At 47.6% G+C, this 23,778-nt stretch overlaps 1 protein-coding gene across 3 annotated transcripts in view; it reads left to right on the top strand.

The window, feature by feature from the left end:
• LOC134911195 (protein regulator of cytokinesis 1-like) overlaps positions 1 to 23,778 on the top strand; it is a 277,049-nt gene that overhangs the window by 47,044 nt on the left and 206,227 nt on the right. For all 3 annotated transcript variants that reach the window (XM_063919524.1, XM_063919514.1, XM_063919520.1), the window contains exon 2: positions 18,638 to 18,770. In XM_063919524.1, coding sequence (XP_063775594.1) covers positions 18,638 to 18,770 — 133 coding nt within the window. The remainder of the gene's footprint in view (positions 1 to 18,637; positions 18,771 to 23,778) is intronic.

Raw genomic sequence — 23,778 nt, 5'->3', positions numbered from 1 at the left:
CTTCCCCTAAGGCCAATGCTAGCACACTCTCTGACTAACTCCACCACTGGAGGGCCATGATCCCTCATCCACTCCGTTCAACACACGAGTTCATGTTGTCGAACTCCTACTTATAAACACACTCCCCCCCCACCTTACCTCCTAGGAGGGAGTACGGTAATCACCCGGTGCTTCCCCACCTTGGACCAACCGGTCCTAACTCCTGTGCTGGTTCCTCCTCGCTGGTCGTGAGGTTCCTCAGCGCGGATCTTCCCACCTCCCCCCTTTCTTTTTTTTTTTTTTTTTTTTTTTCTCCTTCTCTTCCTTTCTCTCCTTCCCCCCGCTCCTTTCACCTCCTTCTCTCTACCCTCTTGACTTTTTCTCTCTCCTTCTCCTCCCCTTCCTCTTCACTGCCTCCTCTTAACCACAACCCACAATGCCCCTGCTGATAGCATCCTTGAACGTCAAGGGCCTCAACACCCCCCAGAAGCGTTCCTCCCTGTTCCGATCTCTTCGCACTCTCAAAGCAGACATAGTATTTATTCAGGAGACACACTTTAAATTCCAGTCACACCCAGCCCTCACCTCTAAACGATTCCCGACGGCTTTCTACTCCTCGAGCCAAACCAAACACAATGGAGTGGCCATTTTGGTAAACTCTAAAATCCCATTTGAGTTGGGTTCTTCACATACAGATAAAGATGGGCGGTTCATCATTTTAACGGGTAGGCTCGGACACCTAGAATGCACTATAGCCACTGTCTACGCCCCTAATTCCGGGCAAGCGTCTTTCTTCAACTCCTTCTTCTCCGCACTATCTAAAGTTAGAAGAGGCTATACAATAATAGGTGGAGATTTTAATACCGCCCCGGACCCTCAACTAGATAAGTCCACTCCCCAGTCCCGCCCACACCGTGACCCATCATCCCGAGCTTTAAATAAACACACACGAGAATCCGGTCTCACTGACGTCTGGCGGGCTCTCAACCCCACGTCCAAGGACTACACCTTCTTCTCGTGTCCACACCAATCTTACTCCCGTATCGACCTCTTCTTTTGCAGTACCCTGGCCTCCAAGCACATATCCGACTCATCCATCGTCACCAACCCATGGTCAGACCACTCCATCATCACCGCCACTTTTAATTTCCTTGACACCCCGACAACCCGACCGGCCTGGCGTTTAAACGAAACTCTACTGAAAATTCCCCAATTTCAGGAAAAACTCAGACTTGCCCTTGCAGACTACTTTACCTTGAACATCACTGACTCCACTTGCACCCCACTGATATGGGAAGCACACAAAGCCGTCATCAGAGGTCACATCATTAGCTACGCCTCACATAGAAATAAAGAACACAAACAAAAACTGACCTCCCTCACAGAAGAGGTCCACAACCTGGAAACCCAACACAAACAGCGGCCGTCCCGTCCCCTTTACACACAACTTACCACTGCCAGAGCGGCCCTGAACGCTTTGCTGGCCGAAAAAACCGAGCACTCACTCCGCTGGCTGAAACAAAGATTCTATGAAAAGAGCAACAAAGCTGACACCTTATTGGCCAACAGACTGAGAGCCCGAAAAGCACATTCCGCCATCTCAGCGGTCAAAGATGACAAGGGCTCACTCCAATATAACCCCTCCACTATCAATTCCCTTTTTAAAGCTTATTATGAACGGCTTTATAATCTCCCAGATAGACCGCCCACTCCCGACCAAACCCACCCGCCCACTCCCGACTACCTGACATCATGTGACCTACCCCGTTTAGACCCAGAGACCTCGTCGGGCTTGGACAAGCCTATCTCAGAGGAAGAAATTGCCTCCGCTATTAAATCTCAGAAACCGTCTAAAGCCCCTGGCCCAGATGGCTTTCCCATGTCATACTACAAAACCTTCCAACCTTCGCTACTCTCCCATCTCACGAAGGTATTTAACCTAATACTAGAGGGCTCCCCCTTCCACTCTCAAACCACCAAGGCCACTATCACTGTAATCCCGAAACCGAACAAAGACCCCCAACTAATCACTAACTACCGACCTATCTCACTCCTGAACACAGACCTCAAAATTTTCGCCAAAGTTCTGGCTAACAGGCTCAACCCGATTCTTCCCTCACTGATCCACCCAGACCAGGTGGGCTTTGTCCCGTCCAGGCAAGCGCTTGACAACACTAGACGCACGATCGACGTTATTCACTATATTAACCACCATAAGATCCCATCCCTGGCGCTTGCTCTGGACGCGGAGAAGGCCTTTGACAGGGTCTCCTGGCCCTTCATGCTACAAACCCTGCAACACTTCGGCTTCCGCGATAAATTCCTACAGGCTATACAAGCCTTGTACCACAACCCCTCGGCTTCAGTACATACAAATGGCCTACTATCAGATCCCTTCACGATTTCCAACGGAACCAGACAAGGTTGCCCTTTATCCCCCCTCATCTTCGCATTGATTATCGAACCCCTCGCGTGCCACATCAGAACCAATCCGGATATCTCCGGGATCACTGTTAACCGCACTCACTACACTATATCCTTATTCGCTGACGACATACTTCTCACACTATCGAACCCGACCATCTCTCTCCCCAATTTATTTCGAGAGCTATCTACATACGGCAACCTCTCTGGATATAAAATCAATCAGTCAAAATCCGAAGCCCTTTCCTTACACATCCCCAAGCGCATAAAGACTTTGTTGCAGGCAAATTTCGAATTTTCATGGCGTAAACACTCACTTAAATACCTAGGAGTCCTCATAACTAAATCATACAACTCTCTCTACCGAGCCAACTACCCCCCACTCATAACCTCAATTCTCAGGGACATTCGCCAATGGGAACCTTATTACCTCTCTTGGATCGGACGTATTAACGCCATAAAAATGAATGTACTCCCCAAACTCCTATACTTATTCCAAACGCTTCCAATTCAGATCCCCTCACACACCCTCCGCTCTCTCCAATCCTCGCTAGGCGACTTTATTTGGAACCATAAAAAGCCTCGACTTCGACGAGAAATTCTGGCCAAACACCCCCAACTGGGTGGCCTAGGCCTCCCCATCCTTCAACGCTATTTAGCTGCGACCAAACTGAGCCAATTGGTGGCTTGGCACGCGCCGAGAGGCACCAAACGATGGGTCGACCTGGAGAGCGACTTAATCGGCATTTCTTCAGTTTCCTATCTACCTTGGGCCCACAGCAAAAGCTACCCCCAAACTAGCCTCCCTACACCTACTGTAGCGGATACGCTCGGAAACTGGAAGACCCTAAGTAAAAAATTAAAACTGCCTATCTACCCCTCCCCCCTAACCCCTATTTGGAACAACTCAGCATTCCCCCCAGGCTTATCCTCAGCTATGGCTCGTCCTTGGATCTCAGCTGGTGTCACCAGAATCCACCACTTTACAGAGAAACACGCCATCAGATCTTTCTCGGATCTACAGACTACATATGACCTGCCCAACTCCCTACACTACCAATACTTACAAATACGGCACTACATCTCCTCTCTGCACCTCCTATTCCCACTCCCAATCCCTTCTTCTTTCGAAAGGCTTTGCCTGTATAATCCCACTGACAGAGGAACCATCTCCCTTCTCTATAAAACCATCTTGTCCCCGGAAACCCCCGCCCTTGAACCCCACGAGTTGGCCTGGGAAACTGACTTGGGAAAACAGCTCGAGGCCGAAGAGTGGGAAACTGTCCGGGCCGCGGTCTCGAAGTGCTCCATCAGCGTGGCCATCCGCGAGAACTCGTTCAAAATATATACAAGGTGGTATCTGGTCCCAGACCGCCTACATAAAATGTTCCCCAGCACCTCAAACCTTTGTTGGAGAAACTGTGGTCAGGTGGGTACGTTCTTCCACACATGGTGGTCCTGCCCAGTGATCACACGTTACTGGACCATGGTCCGTGCCCTGCTCACCCAGTTACTAGACCTTCCACAGCCTCTCTCACCCACCCATCTTCTCCTCTGCGCCCCCGTGGACCAGATGCCCAGAGACTCAAACAAACTGATCCTCCATATATCATGTGCAGCTAAATACCAAATAGCACGCAACTGGAAAACACCAGACGCCCCCAGCCGTCAAGCATTAACAAATAGGATCTGGTTCATCGCACAAATGGAATACATCACCAGTCTCCAACACAACACAGTCCAAAAATTCCATTCCACTTGGCTTCCCTGGTACAGATATAAAAACTCACCCCTCCCGGGACTTAGCTAGATTGTAAATCCCACTGTGCGCATTTGATTTGATCTCCCTTTCCCCCTCCTTCTCTACCCCCCCTATCACCCGAGGTGAATTGGAGTCCTCCCCCTACATTCTGCCTCTTCTAACCCCATTTCATCCACCCAACAACCCCCTCTTCTCATTCTGACTAGTTCTCACGATACGATAGCCACAATAACTGCAGACACACCTTTTTATTTTTTATTTTTCAATTTATTTAAATTTTTTCTTCCTTTCTTCTCTTCCGTTTCTTTTTCCACTTTCTCTCTCTCCCCTTCTTTTCCCTTTGAGAGCTTCTCTCATCTGACTACAAATTAACCTCTATTGTCATTCCACCCTTCATGACGAGTCTAGTGAAATTTGACTCATATCACATTTACTATATCGTTGCTCGTTTTATTACTGTTTATTGTTAACATTGTCTATTACTCATAATAAAAATCTTTGATTGAAAAAAAAAAAATAAGAATTTTGGAGCACACGAGGAATATTAAAAATCGTGTGATGAACCATAGTGTTCCTCGACACTTCGCAGAGCGACACAATGCTGATCCTTCCACCTTTAAAATTTGCGGGAATTGAACATATAGCAGCGAATAAAGACGGTGGTAATAGAGACGAACAACTACTCAGAAGGGAAACAGTCTGGATTCTAAAACTAAATACGCTGATCCCACATGGTCTAAACGAGAATTATGAGATTACTCCTTTTATTAGGGATCGATAATATGTTTCTGTTATCTCCTCTGGTTTAGCTATGCTTCTATCTCCTCTGCATTTTTTGAGTTTTTGATGCGCTCTGTCTCATTCTGTCTCCATGTACTAAGTAAGCTGGTGGGTGTGAATCATATACTTAAATATATTATATGAATTATCCCTGCCTTGCTTTACAGTTATCATTAAATCAAGAACATAGCTCTCATCCATTAACCGGGAATCTCTCGTTTGGATGACTCTAGATACATCCAAAGTCGACTACTGCCATATACATATGTATATCCTTATAATATCTCCATCTGGTTTATCCCTGATATGGCTTATGAATATGGTGGTCAGCTAAAAGTCTCCCCGTCTGAAATCTCGAGAGGGCACTGAGGCTACTGTTCGTAAGAACTATTTTCTCTTAGAAAAAAATGCTCTCTTTTAAAGAGGTTAATACTTTCAGTGCTTGCTCGCTACAAGTATGACGATTTGCACTAGATCAGATACGTGACTATTTCAATGAGGTATCCTTTCCATGCGTTCTAAGTAGTATGTGAATCCAATATAGACACGAGTGTGTGCTGTAAATTTTATGTGTAGTACTTTAAATCTCGTTTAATTATAACTAATCCATGCGTGTATGGAACCTGCTATTAATATTGTTAGTTATAAATTATGTTTAAGCCCAAAGTGTGGTTACAGTACAAGGGTATTGAATTCTAATGAGGTACCCATATGATTTATGATGTGTTTTTATTCTGCCTTTTGACTAATATAAAAATAGCTAGGGATGGAGATTTACATATGTGTGTACTGTCTATGAATTTTATATGTATTGTCTGTAAATTTTGTGCAAATATGTTTTGTGTGTATGTATTTAATAGCAACATTTTTAACCCATCTGTCACAAATTACGTGCGAGCCTAAAATTTGTGTATATTGTCGGTGGACTGAGGATTGTTCACTGGCCGCTAATTATCACAAACAGCTGGTGATAATCTGTGGAGTAGTATATTAAGGTCGGAATGACGTCTGCAAGCCAGCCTCCTGACGAAGTGTTTACGAAACGCGTTGGGGCGGAGCTTGCCAGACGTCTCATTCACTCGGTTCTGCATCTCCCTGTGATCACTGCGGGTGGCCGGACGGGCTTCTGAGCGCAGCACGGTGCACGGTCCCGGCGTTTGGACACGGCGGTTGGTGCATTAGCCTTGTGGAATTTCTTATATGCATAAACTGGCCCAAAGTGTGGGTCTGAAGAGGTATTATTATATCTATACCTGTGATTTGGTTTTACTGATATGTTTTTATAAATAAATCAGATTTACACTATGGGCGCATTCTCCTGAATCCTTTTTTCCCAGAAATTCATTCAAGGAGTCCTGAATGCTTTGGAGAAGTGCAGCGGTGGTGGTTCATCAGTGCTAACAGTCAAGGTGTGGAATCACCTGTGGACTGCAAACCTTCATTAAGACTAACCAGCGCACCTGTACACCAATCTTTGCCCATATATATATATATAATATATAATATATGTTACTCTAGGCTGTTTTAGCAGGCAAAACCCGCCCTGCCCCTTTTGCGGCGCCCTGCTAGAACAGCCGCCCGCTTCCTGCCCTCCCGGCGTGTATAGATGCCGTGCGCGTGGCATCCATTCACGCATTGGGAGAGGGCTGGGGGAAGCCCAGCACCGACGGAGGTGCTGGGCACGCCCCGAACAGTGACGTCGCCGGCCACAGACGCTCTCTATAGTAGCGTCTGTGGGCCGCACCACTCCCTAAAATGACGTAGGCGTGGCCACGCCCCCGTTCTGGGCGCACGCACATGTGCCCCCCGGAGTCCGGCGCCCTGCCCCTTTTCACTCCTAGAGTGAACACTAATATATATTTCTCTGACGTCCTAGTGGATGCTGGGAACTCCGTAAGGACCATGGGGAATAGCGGCTCCGCAGGAGACTGGGCACAAATAGAAAGCTTTAGTACTACCTGGTGTGCACTGGCTCCTCCCCCCATGACCCTCCTCCAAGCCTCAGTTAGATTTTTGTGCCCGAACGAGAAGGGTGCACACTAGGGGCTCTCCTGAGCTTCTTAGTGAAAGTTTTAGTTTAGGTTTTTTATTTTCAGTGAGACCTGCTGGCAACAGGCTCACTGCATCGAGGGACTAAGGGGAGAAGAAGCGAACTCACCTGCGTGCAGAGTGGATTGGGCTTCTTGGCTACTGGACACCATTAGCTCCAGAGGGACCGCTCACAGGCCCAGACTTGGAGCTCGGTCCCAGAGCCGCGCCGCCGGCCCCCTTACAGAGCCAGAAGCAAGAAGAGTCCGGCAAAATCGGCGGCAGAAGACATCCTGTCTTCCACAAGGTAGTGCACAGCACTGCAGCTGTGCGCCATTGCTTCTCAGCACACTTCACACTATGGTCACTGAGGGTGCAGGGCGCTTGGGGGGGGCGCCCGTAGCAGCAATAGAAACACCTTGGCTGGCTAAAAATACATCACATATAGCTCCTGGGCTATATGGATGAATTTTAACCCCTGCCAGATTTTTACAAAAAGCGGGAGAAAGGCTCCGCCCCCTTCTCGGCGGCCTATCTCCTCAGCACACAGGCGCCATTTTCTCTCACAGCTCCGTTGGAGGGAAGCTCCCTGGCTCTCCCCTGCAGTTACTACACTACAGAAAGGGGTTAAAAAAGAGAGGGGGGCACTAATTAGGCGCAGTATAACAATACAGCAGCTATAAAGGGAAAAACACTTATATAAGGTTATCCCTGTATATATATATATATATATATATATATATATATATATATATATATATATATATATATATATATATATATATGTATATGTATATATGTGTGTGTATATAGCGCTCTGGTGTGTGCTGGCATACTCTCCCTCTGTCTCCCCAAAGGGCTAGTGGGGTCCTGTCCTCTATCAGAGCATTCCCGGTGTGTGTGCTGTGTGTCGGTACGGCTGTGTCGACATGTTGGATACGTGGAGGCGGAGCGGAGGCCGATAAATGGGATGTCGCCCCCTGTGGGGCCGACACCAGAGTGGATGGATAGGTGGAAGATATTAACCGACAGTGTCAACTCCTTACATAAAAGGCTGGATGACGTAACGGCTGTGGGACAGCCGGCTGCTCAGTCCGCGCCTGCCCAGGCGTCTCAAAGGCCATCAAGGGCTCAAACAACGCCCGTTACCTCAGATGGCAGACACAGATGTCGACACGGAGTCTGACTCCAGTGTCGACGAGGTTGAGACATATACACAATCCACTAGGAACATCCGTTACATGATTTCGGCAATTAAAAATGTGTTACGCATTTTCTGACATGAACCCAAGTACCACATAAAAAGGGTTTCTCTAACGTCCTAGTGGATGCTGGGGACTCCGTCAGGACCATGGGGAATAGCGGGCTCCGCAGGAGACAGGGCACATCTAAAAAGCTTTTTAGGTCACAAGGTGTGTACTGGCTCCTCCCCCTATGACCCTCCTCCAAGCCTCAGTTAGGTTTTTGTGCCCGTCCGAGAAGGGTGCAAACTGGATGGCTCTCTTAAGGAGCTGTTTAGTAAAGTTTTTTTTTAGGTTTCTAATCAGTGATTCCTGCTGGCGACAGGATCACTGCAACGAGGGACTTAGGGGAGAGACTTGCAACTCACCTGCGTGCAGGAGGATTGAAGTTTTAGGCTACTGGACACTGAGCTCCAGAGGGAGTCGGAACACAGGTCAGCCTGGGGTTCGTCCCGGAGCCGCGCCGCCGATCCCCCTTACAGACGCTGAAGAAAGACGGCGGAACGGAGGTCCGGAAACAGGCGGCAGAAGACTTCACAGTCTTCAGAGAGGTAGCGCACAGCACTGCAGCTGTGCGCCATTGTTGCTACACGGCTCACTGACACGGTCACGGAGGGTGCAGGGCGCTGCTGGGGGCGCCCTGGGCAGCAATATAAATACCTATTTGGCAAATAAATACATCACATATAGCCATTAAGGCTATATGTATGTATTTAACCCAGGCCAGTTTTCCTAATAACCGGGAGAAAAGCCCGCCGTGAAAGGGGCGGAGCTTATTCTCCTCAGCACTCAGCGCCATTTTCCTGACCAGCTCCGCTGGTGAGGAAGGCTCCCACTCTCCCCTGCACTACAGAAACAGGGTTAAAGAGAAGGGGGGCATAAATTGGCGATATAATTATATATTAAGAGCCCATATATAGAAACAACACCTTCTAGGGTTGTTATATACATTATGGCGCTTTTGGTGTGTGCTGGCAAACTCTCCCTCTGTCTCCCCAAAGGGCTAGTGGGTCCTGTCCTCTATCAGAGCATTCCCTGTATGTGTGTGCTGTAGGTCGGTACGTGTGTGTCGACATGTATGAGGAAAATGTTGGTGAGGAGACGGAAAAAATTGCCTGTAATGGTGATGTCACTCTCTAGGGAGTCGACACCAGAATGGATGGCTTACTTATGGAATTACGTGATAATGTCAACACGCTGCAAGCCGGTTGACGACATGAGACAGCCGGCGGACAAATTAGTATCGGTCCAGGCGTCTCAGACACCGTCAGGGGCTTGTAAAAACGCCCATTTACCTCAGTCGGTCGACAGACACTGACACGGACACTGACCCCAGTGTCGACGGTGAAGAAACAAACGTATTTTTCCTTTAGGGCCACAAGTTACATGTTAAGGGCAATGAAGGAGGTGTTACGTATTTCTGATACCACAAGTACCACAAATAAGGGTATTTTGTAGGGTGGGAAAAAACTACTTGTAGTTTTGCCTAAATCAGATAAATTAAATGAAGTGTGTGATGATACGTGGGGTTCCTCCGACAGAAAGTTATGGGCGGTATACCCTTTTTCCCGCCAGTAGTAAGGGCGAGTTGGAAAACACACCTTAGGGTGGACAAGGCGCTCACACGCTTATAAAAAACATGGCGTTACCGTTTCCAGATACGGCCGCCCTCAAGGAGCCAGCTGATAGGAAGCTGGAAAATATCATAACAGTATATACACACATACTGGTGTTATACTACGACCAGCAATCGCCTCAGCCTGGATGTGCAGCGCTGAGGGGGCTTGGTCGGATTTCCTGACTGAAAATTTTGATACCCTTGACAGGGACAGGATTTTATTGTCTATAGAGCATTTTAAGGATGCATTTCTATATATGTGTGATGCGCAGAGGCATATTTGCATTCTGGCATCAAGAGTAAATGTGATGTACATATCTGCCAGACGAAGACACGACAGTGGTCCGGTGAGGCAGATTCCAGACGGCATATGGAAGTATTGCCGTATAAAGGGGCGGTCCATTGGACCTGGTGGCCATGGCAACAGCTGAAAAATCCACCTTTTGTTACCCCGAGTCACATATTGGCAGAAAAGGACAGTCTTTTCAGTCTCAGTCCTTTCGTCCCCATACGGGCAGGCGGGCGAAGGCCAGTCATATCTGCCCAGGGGGAGAGGAAAGGGAAGAAGACTGCAGCAAGCAGCTCATTCCCAGGAACAGAAGCTCCTCACGGCTTCTGCCAAGTCCGCAGCATAACGCTGGGGCCGTACAAGCGGACTCAGGTGCGGTAGGGGGTCATCTCAAGAGTTTCAGCAACACTCGCAAGGGAACTCCGGGATCCTACATGTAATATCCCAGGTGTACATTGGAAATTCGAGACGTCTCCCCCTCACACAATTCACAGGCTGTATTCCCAGCAGGTGATAATCAAAGTACCCTTCTTACAACAAGGAAGGGGGTAGTATTCCACACTATATTGTGGTACTGAAGCCAACCGGCTCGGTGAGATCTGAAATATTTGAACACTTACATACAAGCGTTCAAATCAAGATGGAGTCACTCGGAGCAGTGATAGCGAACCAGGAAGAAGGGGACGATATGATGTCACTGGATATCAGGGACGTTTACCTACAGGTCCAAATTTGCCCTTCTCACCAAGGGTACTTCAGGTTCCTGGTACAGAACTGTCACTATCAGTTCAGACGCTGCCGTTTGGATGGTCCACGGCGCCCCGGGTCTTTACCAAGGTAATGGCCGGAATGATGATTTTTCTTAAAAGAAACATGGACGCTTTCCTGATAAGGGCAAGGTCCAGAGAACAGTTGGAGGTCGGAGTAGCACTATCTTAAGTAGTTCTACGACAGCACGAGTGGATTCTAAATATTCCAAAATCGCAGCTTTTTCCGACGACACGTCTACTGTTCCTAGGGATGATTCTGGACACAGTCCAGAAAAACGTGTTTCTCCCAGTGGAGAAAGCCAGGGAGTTATCCGAGCTAATCGGGATCCTCCTAAAACCAGGAAAAGTGTCAGTGCATCATTGCACAAGAGTCCTGGTAAAAATGGTGGCTTATTACGAAGCAATTCCATTCGGCAGATTTCCCGCAAGAACTCTTCAGTGGGATCTGCTGGACAAATGGTCCGGATCGCATCCTCAGATGCATCAGCGGATAACCCTATATCCAAGGAAAAGGGTGTCTCTCCTGTGGTGTTTACAGAGTGCTCATCTTCTAGAGGGCCGCAGATTCGGCATTCAGGATTGGATGCCGGTGACCACGGAGGCCAGCCTGAGAGGCTGGGGAACAGTCACACAGGGAAAAAATTTCCAGGGAAGTGTGATTAAGTCTGGAGAATTCTCTCCGCATAAATAAGCTTAGAGCAAATTTATAATGCTCTAAACTTAGCTAGACCTCTGCTTCAAGGTCAGCCGGTATTGATCCAGTGGGATAACATCACGGCAGTCGCCCACGTAAACAGAAGGGCGGCACAAGAAGCAGGAGGGCAGTGAAAACTGCAAGGATTTTTCGCTAGGCGGAAAATCATGTGATAGCACTGTCAGCAGTGTTCTTTCCGGGAGTGGACGACTGGGAAGCAGACTTCCTCAGCAGGCATGACCTCCACCCGGGAGAGTGGAAACTTCATAGGGAAGTTTTTCAACATGATTGTGGACCGTTGGCAAAGACCAAAGGTGGACATGATGGCGTCCCGCCCGAACTAAAACGGGACAGGTATTCCGCCAGGTCATGAGACCTTCAGGCGATAGCTGTGGATGTTTTGGTAACACCGTGGGTGTACCAGTCTGTGTATGTGTTCCCTCCTCTGTTTCTCATAACCAGGGTATTGAGAATTATAAGACATAGAGGAGTATGAACTATACTAGTGGCTCCGGATTGGCCAAGAGGGACTTGGTACCCGGAACTTCAAGAAATGCTCACAGAGGACTAAGGGCCTGGGGAGCTAAGAAGGGACTTGATTCAGCAAGTACCATGTCTATTCCAAGACTTACCGCGGCTGCGTTTGACGGCATGGCGGTTGAATGCCGGATCCTGAGGGGAAAAGGCATTCCATAAGAGGTCATACCTACCCTGGTCAAAGCCAGGAAGGAGGTGACCGCACAACGTCATCACCACATGTGGTGAAAAATATGTTGCGTGGGTGAGGCCAGGAAGGCTCCACGACGGAAATTCAACTAGGTCGATTTCTACACTTCCTGAAAACAGGAGTGTTTTGGACCTCAAATTGGGGTTCATTAACATTTAAATTTCGGCCCTGTAGATTTTCTTCCAGAAAGAATTGACTTCTGTTCCTGAAGTCCAGATTGTAAAGGATGTATTGCATATACAGCTTTTTTGTGCCCCTAGGGGCACCGTGAGATCTCAACATAGTGTTGGGATTTCTTAAAATCATATTGGTTTGAACCGCTCAAATCTGTGGATTTGAAATATCTCACATGGAAAGTGACCATGCTGTTGACAAATATCTCACATGGGAAGTGACCATGTTGTTAGCCCTGGCCTCGGCCAGGCGATTGTCAGAATGGGCGGCTTTGTCTTACAAAAGCCCATATTAAAATTTTCCATTTGAACAGGACAGAACTGGGACTCGTCTCCAGTTTCTTCATGAAGGGGTGTCAGCGTTTTCACCTGAAACAACCTCTTGTGGTGCCTGCGGCTACTAGGGACTTGGAGGACTCCAAGTTACTAGACGTGGTCAGGGCCCTAAAAATATATATATATATATATATATATATATATATATATATATATATATATATATATATATATATATATATATATATATATATATATATATATATATATATATATAGTTAGGACGGCTGGAGTCAGAAAGTCTGACTTGCTGTTTATACTGTATACACCCAACAAGCTGGGTGCTCATGCTTCTAAGCAGTCTATTGCACGCTGGATTTGTAGTACAATTCAGCTTGCACATTCTGTGGCAGGCCTGCCACAGACGAAATATGTAGATGCCCATTCCACAAGGAAGGTGGGCTCATTCTGGGCGGCTGCCCGAGGAGTCTCGGCATTACAACTTTGCCGAGCAGCTACGTGGTCAGGGGAGAACACGTTTGTAAAATTTTACAAATTTTGATACTCTGGCTAAGGAGGACCTGGAGTTCTCTCATTCGGTGCTGCAGAGTCATCCGCACTCTCCCGCCCGTTTGGGAGCTTTGGTATAATCCCCATGGTCCTGACGGAGTCCCCAGCATCCACTAGGACGTTAGAGAAAATAAGAATTTACTTACCGATAATTCTATTTCTCGTAGTCCGTAGTGGATGCTGGGCGCCCATCCCAAGTGCGGATTGTCTGCAATGCTTGTACATAGTTATTGTTACAAAAATCGGGTTATTACTATTGTTGTGAGCCATCTTTTCGGAGGCTACTTCGTTTTGTTATCATACTGTTAACTGGGTTCAGATCACAAGTTGTACGGTGTGATTGGTGTGGCTGGTATGAGTCTTACCCGGGATTCAAGATCCTTCCTTATTGTGTACGCTCGTCCGGGCACAGTACCTAACTGAGGCTTGGAGGAGGGTCATAGGGGGAGGAGCCAGTACACACCTTGTGACCTAAAAAGCTTTTTAGATGTGCCCTGTCTCCTGCGGAGCCCGCTATTCCCCATGGTCCTGACGGAGTCCCCAGCATCCACTACGGACTACGAGAAATAGAATTATCGGTAAGTAAATTCTTATTTTTATTTTTGGGGAGAAAAAGCAGCCAGTGTTTTGTTCCCCCATCAGATGAATGAATGAAGTGTGTAAAGAAGCGTGAGTTCCCCCGATAAGAAACTGGTGATTTCTAAAAAGTTACTGATGGCGTACCCTTTCCCGCCAGAGGATAGGTCACGTTGGGAGATATCCCTTGGGGTGGATAAGGCGCTCACACGTTTGTCAAAAGGTGGCACTGCCGTCTTAGGATACGGCCACCTTGAAGGAACCTGCTGATAAAAAGCAGGAGGCGATCCTGAAGTCTGTAATTACACACTCAGGTTATACACTGAAGCCTGCTATTACCTCAGCATAAATAGTGCTGCTGCAACGTGGTCTGATACCCTGTCAGATAATAGCTAAGACAGGGATAATGTTTTGCTAACATTGAGCATATTTAAGACGTTGTCATATATATATAAAGGATGCACAGAGGGATATTTGCCGGCTGGCATCCAAAATTAATGCAATGTCCATTCTGCCAGGAGGGTATTAGAAACTTGACGGTGGACAGGTGATGTTGCATTTAAAAGGCACATGGAGATTCTGCCTTATAAGGGTGAGGAATTGTTTGGGGATGGTCTCTGTGACCTCGTATCCACAGCAACAGCTGGGAAGAAAAATTTTTACCTCAGGTTTCCTCACAAAAGCCTAAGAAAGCACCGTATTTTCAGGTACAGTCCTTTCGGCTTCAGAAAAGCAAGCGGGTCAACGGCGCTTCCTTTCTACACAGAGACAAGGGAAGAAGGAAAAAGCTGCACCAGTCAGCCAGTTCCCAGGATCAAATCTCTTCCCTCGCTTCCTCTGAGTCCACCGCATGACGCTGGGGCTCCATAGGTGGAGACAGGTGCGGTGGGGGCGCGTCTCGGGAACTGCAGGGACCAGTGGGCTTGCCCACAGGTGGATCCCTAGGTTCTGCAAGTAGTATCACAGGGATACAGGCTGGAGTTCGAGACGACTCCCCCTCGCCGTTGCCTTCACATCAGCCTTGCCTGCTGCCCTCGGAAAGGTAGTACTGGCGGAAATTCACAAGCTGTACTTCCAGCAGGTGTAATCAAGGTACCCCTCCTTCAACAAGGCCGGGGTTACTATTCCAAAATGTTGTGGTACCGAAACCAGACGGTTCGGTGAGACCCATTCTAAAATTGAAATCCTTGAACACTTTTATATACGAAGGTTCAAGTTCAAAATGGAATCGCTCAGGGCGATTATTGCAAGTCTGGAAAATTTCAGGGTATCACTGGACATCAAGGATACTTACCTGCATGTCCCTATTTACCCTCTTCACCAGGTGTACCTCAAAATTGTGGTACAGAATTGTCATTACCAATTCCAGACGTTGCCGTTGGTCTGTCCCCGGCACTGAGGGTATTTACCAAGGTAATGGCCGAAGTACTTATTCCGTACTTGGACGATCTCCTTATAAAGGCGAGGTCCAGGGAGCAGTTGTTCGTCGGAATAGCACTATCTCGGTAAGTGCTACAACAGCACGGCTGGATTCTGAATATTCCAAAGTCGCAGCTGGTTCCTACGACGCGTTTACTGTTCCTGGATATGGTTCTGCACACAGAACAGGTTAAAATGGGTTTCTCCCGGAGGAGAAGTCCAAGGAGTTGGCGTCTCTAGACGGAGACCTCCTAATACAAATACAGGTATCGGTGCATCAATGCACGCGAGCCTTGGAAAAGATGGTAGCTTCTTACGAAGAATTTCCATTCGTCAATTCCCATGCAAGGGATCTGTTGGACAAGTGGTCCGGGTCGCATCCTCAGATGCATCGGCGGATAACCCTGTCTCCAAGGGCCAGGGTATCGCTGTGGTGGTGACTGCAGAAGGGGCAGTCACACAAGGAAGAAACTTCCAAGGCCTATGGAAAAGTCAGGAGACTTCCCTACACATAAATGTTCTGGAACTATGGGCCATTTACAATGCCATAAGTCAGGCTAGACCCCTGCTTCAACACCGGCCGGTGCTGATCCAGTCAGACAACATCACGGCGGTCGCTCATGTAAACCGACAGGGCGGCACAAGAAGCAGGATGGCGATGACAGAAGCCACAAGGATTCGCCGATGAGCGGAAAATCATGTGTTAGCACTGTCAGCAGTGTTCATTCCTGGAGTGGACAACTGAGAAGCAGACTTTCTCAGCAGATATAACCTCCACCCGGGAGAGTGGGGACTTCATCCAGAAGTTTTCCAAATGATTGTACACCGCGGGGAAAGGCCACAGGTGGACAGGAGGGCGTCCCGCCTCAACAAAAAGCTACAAATATATTGCGCCAGGTCAAGGGACCCTCAGGCGATAGCTGTGGACGCTCTGGTAACACCGTGGGTGTACCAGTCGGTGTATGTGTTCCCTTCTCTGCCTCTCATACCCAGGGTAATGAGAATAATAAGAAGGAGAGGAATAAGAACTATACTCATTGTTCCGGGGGGCCAAGAAGAGCTTGGTTCCCAGAACTCCAAGAAATGATCTCAGAGGACCCATGGCCTCTGCAGCTCAGACAGGACCTGCTGCAGCAGGGGCCCTGTCTGTTCCAAGACTTACCGCGGCTGCATTTGACGGCATGGCGGTTGAACGCCGGATCCTGAAGGAAAAAGGCATTCCGGAGGAAGTTATCCCTACGCTATTTAAAGCGGGGAAAGAAGTGAACGCAAACCATTATCACCGCATATGGCGGAAATATGTTGCGTGCTGTGAGGCCAGTACGGCCCCAAAGGAGGAATTTCAGCTAGGTTAATTTCTGCACTTCCTACAAGTCAGAGGTGACTATGGGCCTAAAATTGGGTTCCATTAAGGTCCTGATTTCGGCTCTATCGAATTTCTTCCAAAATAGAACTGGCTTCACTGCCTGAAGTTCAGATTTTTGTTAAGGGAGTGCTGCATAGTCAGCCCCCGTTTGTGCCTCCAGTGGCACCGTGGGATCTCAACGTAGTGTTGGATTTCCTGAAGTCGCATCGAGTTGAGCCACTTAAATCTGTGGAGCTATAATACCTCACGTGGAAAGTGTTCATGCTGTGGGCCTTGGCGTCGGCCAGGCGTGTATCAGAATTGGCGGCTTTGTCAAAAGCTCTTATCTGTATTTTATATGGATAAGGCGGAATTGAGGACTCGTTCCCAATTCCTTCCTTAAGGTGGTAGCAGTTTTTCATGTGAACCAACCTATTGTGGTACCTGTGGCTACTAGGGACTTGGAGGACTCCAAGTTGCTGGACGTAGTCAGGTCCCTGAAAATATACGTTTCCAGGACGGCTGGAGTCAGAAAATCTGACTCGCTGTTTATCCTGTATGCACCCAACAAGCTGGGTGCTCCTGCTTCTAAGCAGACTATTGCTCGTTGGATTTGTAGTACAATTCAACTTGCACATTCTGTGGCAGGCCTGCCACAGCCAAAATCTGTAAAAGCCCATTCCACACGGAAAGTGGGCTCATCTTGGGCGGCCGCCCGAGGGGTCTCGGCTTTACAACTTTGCCGAGCAGCTACTTGGTCAGGGGCAAACACGTTTGCTAAATTCTACAAATTTGATACCCTGGCTGAGGAGGACCTGGAGTTCTCTCATTCGGTGCTGCAGAGTCATCCGCACTCTCCCGCCCGTTTGGGAGCTTTGGTATAATCCCCATGGTCCTTACGGAGTTCCCAGCATCCACTAGGACGTCAGAGAAAATAAGAATTTACTTACCGATAATTCTATTTCTCATAGTCCGTAGTGGATGCTGGGCGCCCATCCCAAGTGCGGATTGTCTGCAATACTTGTACATAGTTATTGTTAACTAAATCGGGTTATTGTTGTAGTGAGCCATCTTTTCTAGAGGCTCCTCTGTTTATCATACTGTTAACTGGGTTCAGATCACAAGTTATACGGTGTGATTGGTGTGGCTGGTATGAGTCTTACCCGGGATTCAAAATCCTTCCTTATTGTGTACGCTCGTCCGGGCACAGTATCCTAACTGAGGCTTGGAGGAGGGTCATGGGGGGAGGAGCCAGTGCACACCAGGTAGTCCTAAAGCTTTCTATTTGTGCCCAGACTCCTGCGGAGCCGCTATTCCCCATGGTCCTTACGGAGTTCCCAGCATCCACTACGGACTATGAGAAATAGAATTATTGGTAAGTAAATTCTTATATTATATATATATATATATATATATATATATATATATATATATATATATATATATATATATATATATATATATATATATATATAATGTATATGTGTGTATGTATGTATATATATATATATATATATATATATATATATATGTGTGTGTGTGTATATATATATATATAATATATGTATAGTGTGTGTGTGTGTGTGTGTGTATATATATATATATATATATATATATATATATATATATATATATATAATGTATATAGCTCAAACTCTGTTCTAGAGGAGATGTTTACATACTATCTTCAGTGGAATTTTAACTTTACATCCTAAAATTCTACTCTTTCACTAAATAGACAAATACAAGCAAAATGAGCAGGGTATTTTAATTGGTTGGTTACTGCAAACGCCCCATAAAACTTTTATTTGTGAATTCCACTTCTATACTCCCAAGTTTTCCAAAGCAGCTATTACATTTAGAAGCAGTTATTGACTTTGTTACTGGTCTTAAATATTTTCTTGTAATGTTTTGCTCATTATAATGTTGTCATTTATTTTTATTTTTTTCTCTCTCCATGTTTTAGTGAGGTTTTGGCATCCTCTGTCATCTCCAGCACAAACAATGCCCTTGGAAGACTCATGGACATCTGGGATGGGCTAGGTATTAAAGAGGAGATGCGTTTGCAGAGAATTGAAGAAGTTAAGAAGCATATTGAGGTGACTATTTGAAGTTTTGTATTGGACTGATGTAATCTGTCATTATTGTGTTGGTTGTGTAAAAATATAAAATATCATTTCTTAGAACTGTTTGTGTAAGCTAAACAACATGGGTTACATACACTAAAAGTTCCATAGTACACTAAGCAATTCTAGCTACATAGCTGCTCATTTTTTTTTTTTATAAGCATGGCTTGATCAAATTGAGTCCATAACTGTCTGATCTGAGATTTTTTTTATTTATTTTTTACTTCATTTGTGTGTGGATGTGTTGTAGTGTCTGTACTTCAATGTCCTAAGGTCTACCATGCAGCGGTGACTCTTTCCTATGCCAGGACAAACAGCTTCTCCAACACATGAGGCTGTGTTTTAGGTGAGGAAGGTTACAGGGTGTACAAATGCTGCTATTAATGGGTACCAGTTCATCCTCCGAAATAAACAAATAATAAAGCATGTATTTCTCTGACGTCCTAGTGGATGCTGGGAACTCCGTAAGGACCATGGGGAATAGCGGCTCCGCAGGAGACTGGGCACAAAAGTAAAGCTTTTGGACTACCTGGTGTGCACTGGCTCCTCCCCCTATGACCCTCCTCCAAGCCTCCGTTAGATTTTTGTGCCCGGCCGAGAAGGGTGCATTCTAGGAGGCTCTCCTGAGTTTCTTAGTAAAAGTTTAGTTTTAGGTTTTTTATTTTCAGTGAGACCTGCTGGCAACAGGCTCACTGCATCGAGGGACTAAGGGGAGAAGAAGCGAACCTGCCTGCTTGCAGCCAGCTTGGGCTTCTTGGCTACTGGACACCATTAGCTCCAGAGGGACCGAACACAGGCCCAGCCTCGGAGTCCGGTCCCAGAGCCGCGCCGCCGGCCCCCTTACAGAGCCAGAAGCAAGAAGAGGTCCGGAAAATCGGCGGCAGAAGACATCCGTCTTCACCAAGGTAGCGCACAGCACTGCAGCTGTGCGCCATTGCTCCTCAGGCACACTTCACACTCCGGTCACTGAGGGTGCAGGGCGCTGGGGCGCCCTGAGCAGCAATAGAAACACCTTGGCTGGCGAAAATACATCACATATAACCCCCAGGGCTATATGGATGTATTTTAACCCCTGCCAGAATACAGCAAAAAGCGGGAGATAAGTCCGCCGAGAAGGGGGCGGAGCCTATTTTCCCTCACAGCTTCGCTGGAAGGACGTCACCCTGACTCTCCCCTGCAGTCCTGCACTACAGAAAAGGGTAAAACAAGAGAGGGGGGCACTAATTAGGCGCAGTATAAATAAAACAGCAGCTATAAGGGGAAAAACACTTCTATAAGGTTATCCCTGTGTGTGTATGTGTGTGTATATATATATATATATATATATATATATATATATATATATATATATATATATATATAATTATATAGCGCTCTGGTGTGTGCTGGCATACTCTCCCTCTGTCTCCCCAAAGGGCTAGTGGGGTCCTGTCCTCTATCAGAGCATTCCCTGTGTGTATGCTGTGTGTCGGTACGATTGTGTCGACATGTATGAGGAGGAAAATGGTGTGGAGGCGGAGCAATTGCCTGTAATGGAGATGTCACCCCCTAGGGAGTCGACACCTGAGTGGCTGAGCTTATGGAAGGAATTACGTGACAGTGTCAGCTCTTTACAAAAGACGGTTGATGACATGAGACAGCCGGCTACTCAGCTCGTGCCTGTCTAGGCGTCTCAAAAGCCATCAGGGGCTCTAAAACGCCCGTTACCTCAGATGGCAGATACAGACGCCGACACGGATACTGACTCCAGTGTCGACGATGAAGAGACGAATGTGACTTCCAGTAGGGCCACACGTTACATGATTGATGCTATGAAAAATGTTTTACATATTTCTGATAATACAAGTACCACTAAAAAGGGTATTATGTTTGGTGAGAAAAAACTGCCTGTAGTTTTTCCTGCATCTGAGGAATTAAATGAAGTGTGTGATGAAGCGTGGGTTTCCCCCGATAAAAAACTGATAATTCCTAAAAGGTTATTAGCATCATACCCCTTCCCGCCAGAGGATAGGGCACGTTGGGAAACACCCCCTAAGGTGGATAAAGCGCTCACACGTTTGTCAAAACAGGTGGCACTACCGTCTCCTGATAGGGCCGCCCTTAAGGAACCTGCTGACAGAAAGCAGGAGAATATCCTAAAATGTATATACACTCACACGGGTGTTATACTGCGACCAGCAATCGCCTCAGCCTGGATGTGCAGTGCTGGGGTGGCTTGGTCGGATTCCCTGACTGACAATATTGATACCCTGGATAGGGACAGTATATTACTGACTATAGAGCATTTGAAAGATGCATTTCTATATATGCGGGATGCACAGAGGGATATTTGCCGACTGGCATCAAGAGTAAGTGCGCTGTCCATTTCTGCCAGAAGAGGGTTATGGACGAGGCAGTGGTCAGGTGATGCTGATTCCAAAAGGCATATGGAAGTATTGCCTTACAAAGGGGAGGCGTTATTTGGGGTAGGTCTATCAGACCTGGTGGCCACGGCAACTGCTGGGAAATCCACATTTTTACCCCAGGTAGCCTCTCAACATAAGAAGACGCCGTATTATCAGGCGCAGTCCTTTCGGCCCCATAAGGGCAAGCGGGCAAAAGGCTCCTCATTTCTGCCCCGTGGCAGAGGGAGAGGAAAAAGGCTGCAGCAAACAGCCAGTTCCCAGGAACAGAAGCCCTCTCCCGTTTCTGCCAAGTCCTCAGCATGACGCTGGGGCTTTACAAGCGGACTCAGGCACTCCCCTAAAGTCTACTTTACCGACGTCTCCCTCCGACAGGGAGGCGGTATTGGAAGCCATTCACAAGCTGTATTCCCAGCAGGTGATAATCAAGATACCCCTCCTGCAACAGGGACAGGGGTGTTATTCCACGCTGTTTGTGGTACCGAAGCTGGACGGCTCGGTGAGACCTATTTTAAATCTGAAATCCTTGAACACTTACATACACAGGTTCAAATTCAAGATGGAGTCACTCAGAGCGGTGATTGCGAACTTGGAAGAAGGGGATTATATGGTGTCTTTGGACATCAAGGAGGCTTACCTCCATGTCCCAATTTACCCTTCTCACCAAGGATGCCTCAGGTTTGTGGTACAGAACTGTCACTATCAGTTTCAGACGCTGCTGTTTGGTTTGTCCACGGCACCCCGGGTCTTTACCAAGGTAATGGCCGAAATGATGATACTCCTTCGAAGGAAGGGAGTTTTAGTTATCCCGTACTTGGACGATCTCCTGATAAGGGCAAGATCCAGGGAACAATTGGTAGTCGGGGTAGCACTATCTCAAGTAGTGTTGCGGCAGCACGGTTGGATTCTCAATATTCCAAAATCGAAGCTGATCCCGACGACACGTCTTCTATTCCTAGGGATGATCCTGGACACAGTCCAGAAAAAGGTGTTTCTCCCGGAGGAGAAAGCCAGGGAGTTATCCGAACTAGTCAGAAACCTCCTAAAACCAGGCCAAGTGCCAGTGCATCAATGCACAAGGGTCCTGGGGGAAATGGTGGCTTCCTACGAAGCAATCCCTTTCGGCAGATTCCACGCAAGAACTTTCCAGTGGGACCTGCTGGACAAATGGTCCGGATCGCATCTTCAGATGCATCAGCGGATAACCCTGTCACCAAAGACAAGGGTGTCTCTCCTGTGGTGGTTGCAGAGTGCTCATCTTCTAGAGGGCAGCAGATTCGGCATTCAGGACTGGGTCCTGGTGACCACGGATGCCAGCCTGCGAGGCTGGGGAGCAGTCACACAGGGAAGAAATTTCCAGGGCTTGTGGTCAAGCCTGGAGACATCACTTCACATAAATATCCTGGAGCTGAGGGCCATTTACAATGCCCTAAGCCAAGCAAGACCTCTGCTTCAAGGTCAGCCGGTGCTGATCCAGTCGGACAACATCACGGCAGTCGCCCACGTGAACAGACAGGGCGGCACAAGAAGTAGGAGGGCAATGGCAGAAGCTGCAAGGATTCTTCGCTGGGCGGAAAATCATGTGATAGCACTGTCAGCAGTGTTCATTCCGGGAGTGGACAACTGGGAAGCAGACTTCCTCAGCAGGCACGACCTCCACCCGGGAGAGTGGGGACTTCACCCAGAAGTCTTCCACATGATTGTAAACCGTTGGAAAAAACCAAAGGTGGACATGATGGCGTCCCGCCTCAACAAAAAATTGGACAGGTATTGCGCCAGGTCAAGGGACCCTCAGGCAATAGCTGTGGACGCTCTGGTAACACCATGGGTGTACCAGTCAGTGTATGCGTTTCCCTCCTCTGCCTCTCATACCCAAGGTACTGAGAATTATAAGACGGAGAGGAGTAAGAACTATACTCGTGGCTCCGGATTGGCCAAGACGGACTTGGTACCCGGAACTTCAAGAGATGCTCACAGAGGACCCGTGGCCCTAAGAAGGGACCTGCTCCAGCAAGGACCCTGTCTGTTCCAAGACTTACCGCGGCTGCGTTTGACGGCATGGCGGTTGAACGCCGGATCCTGAAGCAAAAAGGCATTCCGGAAGAAGTCATTCCTACCCTGATCAAAGCCAGGAAGGATGTGACCGCAAAGCATTATCACCGCATTTGGCGGAAATATGTTGCATGGTGCGAGGCCAGGAAGGCCCCAACGGAGGAATTTCAACTGGGTCGATTCCTGCATTTCCTGCAAACAGGAGTGTCTATGGGCCTAAAATTAGGATCCATTAAGGTTCAGATTTCGGCCCTGTCGATTTTCTTCCAGAAAGAACTGGCTTCAGTTCCTGAAGTTCAGACGTTGTCAAGGGGGTGCTGCATATACAGCCTCCTTTTGTGCCTCCAGTGGCACCTTGGGATCTCAATGTAGTTTTGGGGTTCCTAAAATCACATTGGTTTGAACCGCTTAAATCTGTGGATTTGAAATATCTCACATGGAAAGTGGTCATGCTGTTGGCCCTGGCTTCGGCCAGGCGCGTGTCAGAATTGGCGGCTTTATCTTATAAAAGCCCTTACCTGATTTTT

The sequence above is a fragment of the Pseudophryne corroboree genome, chromosome 1, assembly GCF_028390025.1.
Source record: "Pseudophryne corroboree isolate aPseCor3 chromosome 1, aPseCor3.hap2, whole genome shotgun sequence".
Taxonomy (NCBI): domain Eukaryota; kingdom Metazoa; phylum Chordata; class Amphibia; order Anura; family Myobatrachidae; genus Pseudophryne; species Pseudophryne corroboree.
This window is presented reverse-complemented; position numbering and strand designations above follow the sequence as displayed.